This window comes from Brassica oleracea, chromosome C3, assembly GCF_000695525.1.
Source record: "Brassica oleracea var. oleracea cultivar TO1000 chromosome C3, BOL, whole genome shotgun sequence".
In the NCBI taxonomy this organism is placed as follows: Eukaryota; Viridiplantae; Streptophyta; class Magnoliopsida; order Brassicales; family Brassicaceae; genus Brassica; species Brassica oleracea.
This window is the reverse complement of record NC_027750.1, coordinates 27,721,798-27,725,192: the sequence shown is the minus strand read 5'-3', so window position 1 is coordinate 27,725,192 and position 3,395 is coordinate 27,721,798. Positions and strand designations below refer to the sequence as shown.

At 34.7% G+C, this 3,395-nt stretch overlaps 1 protein-coding gene across 6 annotated transcripts in view; it reads right to left on the bottom strand.

Annotated features, from left to right (window-relative positions):
* LOC106332186 (transcription factor TCP18-like) overlaps positions 1–1,719 on the bottom strand; it is a 4,758-nt gene extending 3,039 nt beyond the window's left edge. The window contains exons 1-3 of one of the 6 annotated variants that reach the window (XM_013770657.1): positions 763–1,716; positions 572–667; positions 417–447 (exon numbers count right to left, since the gene is read on the bottom strand). In XM_013770657.1, the coding sequence (XP_013626111.1) occupies positions 417–447; positions 572–667; positions 763–1,468 (833 nt within the window). In that variant the 5' untranslated portion in view covers positions 1,469–1,716. Of the gene's footprint in view, positions 1–416; positions 448–571; positions 668–762 lie in introns of all 6 variants that reach the window. The other 5 variants (XM_013770659.1, XM_013770660.1, XM_013770662.1 and 2 more) reach the window with 5 other exon arrangements.
* Between the last annotated feature and the right edge of the window lie 1,676 nt (positions 1,720–3,395).

Here is a 3,395-nt window from a genome sequence, read left to right as displayed (position 1 = left end):
AAACATTTTTTTTATTTATAAAAACTATTTTATTATTTTTTGTATTTTAAATATGTTTTCTATTTCAATTTTAATTTTATATTTTCGAATTTCAATTTAAAAAAATAAATTTATAATTTTTTTTTTTAATTTTGGAAATATTCCGAGGAAGTTTATCCCTCGGAATATTCCGACGACATCTTCCTCGGAATATTCCGAGGAATTTCCGACGAACTTGTGGTCCTCGGAAATTCCGAGGAAATAGGGTTTCCTCGGAATTCCGTCGGAAATTTCCGAGGGATTTCCGAGGAAATATGAATTTCCGAGGAGTTATTTCCGAGGATTTTTTTCGTCGGTATGTCGTCGGAATAGCGTTATTCCGACGACATACCGACGATTTTTTCCCTCAGTATGCCGTTGTTTTCTTGTAGTGCATCGATATCCCATCCACCTTATTTCCCCTTGTTTCTAATGCAAACCGATGGATAAAACTCAATAATTTTTAAACTATAAAAGTTATCTCTTCTTATAACCTTTTGAAAGAAAAAATGAGACTATATATAAAACAGTAGGCAACTTCTAACGTACGTACCGGTCGAGTTAGTATTGCTGCCTTTATCCTCGACTGTTCCCATGGATGAAAGCTTGCACAGATCAGACGATGTGTGCATTGATCCTAACGCCGGTCCTTGATTAAAATATAAAAATTTCAGAGTAACCATGAAGAAGATCAAAAAATTTCATAAAAGGTTAGTAGACTTAAAACTAGAAATGTATAATTACGGGTTTGAGACTCCTCGCAGCTGCTGAAGCCGCCATGGTTTAACGGGTTAGAAAGGCTGCTCATGATCTTTATGATCTCGGGTTTGGCTTGTGTGAGCAACCATTCAACGGTTTTGCTGGCTTTGTCGAAACCAAGCATGTCTTGTAAGCCGAACAACTCTTTGGCGACATCTAGCGAGAGCCTCATCCTACGATCTCTTGTCCCTTTAGCCGTTTTGATCTTGCTGTGCCGATCCGTTCTGCTTGGTTTCTTGACTTTATTCATTTTTGGGTCTTGAGAAGTTGAGATTTTCCTGGAATCTTCTATGTGAGTGGTTATCGTCTCCAAGGGCTCAACGAGAGATTTTCCAACAGGGTTGTTCAAGGGAAGAAGTGATGGATGATGATGATAATGATTATGGTCATTGGTGGTGATGATTTGGTTATCATTATGGCCATTGTTTTGTGGGAGGAAAGAGGCGACGAGGGCAAAATCCGGGACGAATTCGAATTGAGAAAAAGAAGAAGGTGCTTGTAAGAATTGATAATGATGGTCAAGATGATTGTTTGATGTGTTGAAGTTGGAGGGAATCAAGATGTCGTTAATGGAAGAACAAGGGCTAAAAGGGAGTAGTGGTTGCGAGGAATAATGGTCATTATAAGGAAATAACATGTAGTCTTCACTGATGGTGGTAGTCGTACTGAGAGATCTGTTGTTGTTGTTCATGTCTTTTTGGGGTCTTGAAGCAACAAAATTAAATTAATAACCCCTAAATTTTTTTTTTGAGAAGGACACTTGTACCAAAACCTTCTTCACATTCAGAAAAAGAGACGAAAATGAGAGAAAGGAATAAAATCAAAGAAAAGATTACTGTTACACTGACGAAGACAATCAAAATTATGGAAAGAAGAAAAATACTTTTCTTCCTAAGCCTACAAAATCAAGAAAATGAAAGAAAGAACAGTAATAGTGATTAGTAAAATATGTCTTTGTTCAAGAGAATCCATGTTTGAATCCAAATGTGTAGAGTGAGAGAAAGAGAGTAACTTTACTGAAGTAAAGGACTAATGGTATGAGAAGGACAACACAGGCAAGGTACTTAAATGAGTCTATGTGCTATGAATCAGAATAGAGAGAGAGAGAGAAAGGGACCTATAGATATGAAAATGGGGAAGGAACAACATCCATTTGGAAGAGGCTACGCTTTTGAAGAGGAACTTTTTTTTTATTTACTTAATTTCTTCTTTTTAGCATAAATATATATTCGTTTTGTTTTGGTGAAAATGTGGTATTAATAGATTTTCGTTTTATTTGGTTCTACGGATTGTTTAATAAACAAGACCTTGTCATCTTTTTTTTTTTTATGTTCTTAAATTTCGTTGAATATTTCATTACTAAAAATTAGACGAAAACTCAAGAATTCTTTGATAGATATAAAATTGTTGATAGCTATCAAGAAATTAACTAAGATTATATATACATATATATATATATATATATATATATATAAATTAATATGAATCATTTTTACAATCCAGATTATTGTTATATATATAGATATAATTAAACATATAAAATTGTGATTTTATTTTACTTTTAGATGCATAATTTTTCATTCGCTTTAGCTTTCTTCAGTGATAATATAGTGATGAAGATCGTTGAACGAATTGTCCTAAAAGCACATGCTAAAGAGAGATGATATGAAGACACATTTTCTCATTGGCCATGTTCTTTTAACTGCTTTTTCACTTCTCGCTCACTTTTGTTGCATTAGCAATCTATGAATCACAAACTCAATCAAAAACCCCAACTGTTGGAATCGAATTGTTTTTTTAAGATGGGAACACTTACCTGATCAAAACGCAGGATATATGTACTTTGCAAACTGAATTTCTACATTTTCTCGATTTTCCTGTCAAGATCAAACACCAATAGATGTCAAATTCCGTTTACAACAGTAAAAAAATATAACGTAGCCAAGAACACATCATCGCTGCTAGACCAGTACCAAACCCAACAATGCATGAATCCAATCAGATACAAAACCCAGTGAAAAGCTTATATGAACGGCTCATGAAAAACAATAAGTCTAAACCAAAACACAAGCATGTCAAATATGTGAAAGATTCGAAAATACATAATTGCTCACAAAGATTGCTGAAGACACGACTGTTCTTGGATCCGCTAATCATGTTGTGCAGGGAAAGACTCCACCAATGCCAGTATCTTCTCCAAAGCCATAAGAGCTTCCACAAAAGAGTTCCACCAACTAATGCAGATCAAAAAAGAAGGCCAAGAACTATACGATGTAACTAATTAACTAAGCTTCTTTATCAAACTTTCACATTCACCAATATTTTGGCATTTGTGTTCACATTCATCAATTTATTTTATGGGAGGAGATGATGAGATTGAAATAAATTTAAGCCGACTGGATTTCTGCACTAAATAAGTGATAAGCTTTATGGTTCTTTGAGAAGCATCAGAATCGATAGTAACTGCCAGGAGTTGGAGGCAGACCATGAGACAATGGTAGTAAGTCACCGGCGAGAAGATAAGTTTTACTTTTAAAAATGGGTCAGTCCTCAATATTATCAGCCCACATAACTTGCCCGTGAAAAGTTTGTATCGAGTAAACAATAATCTGACGTGA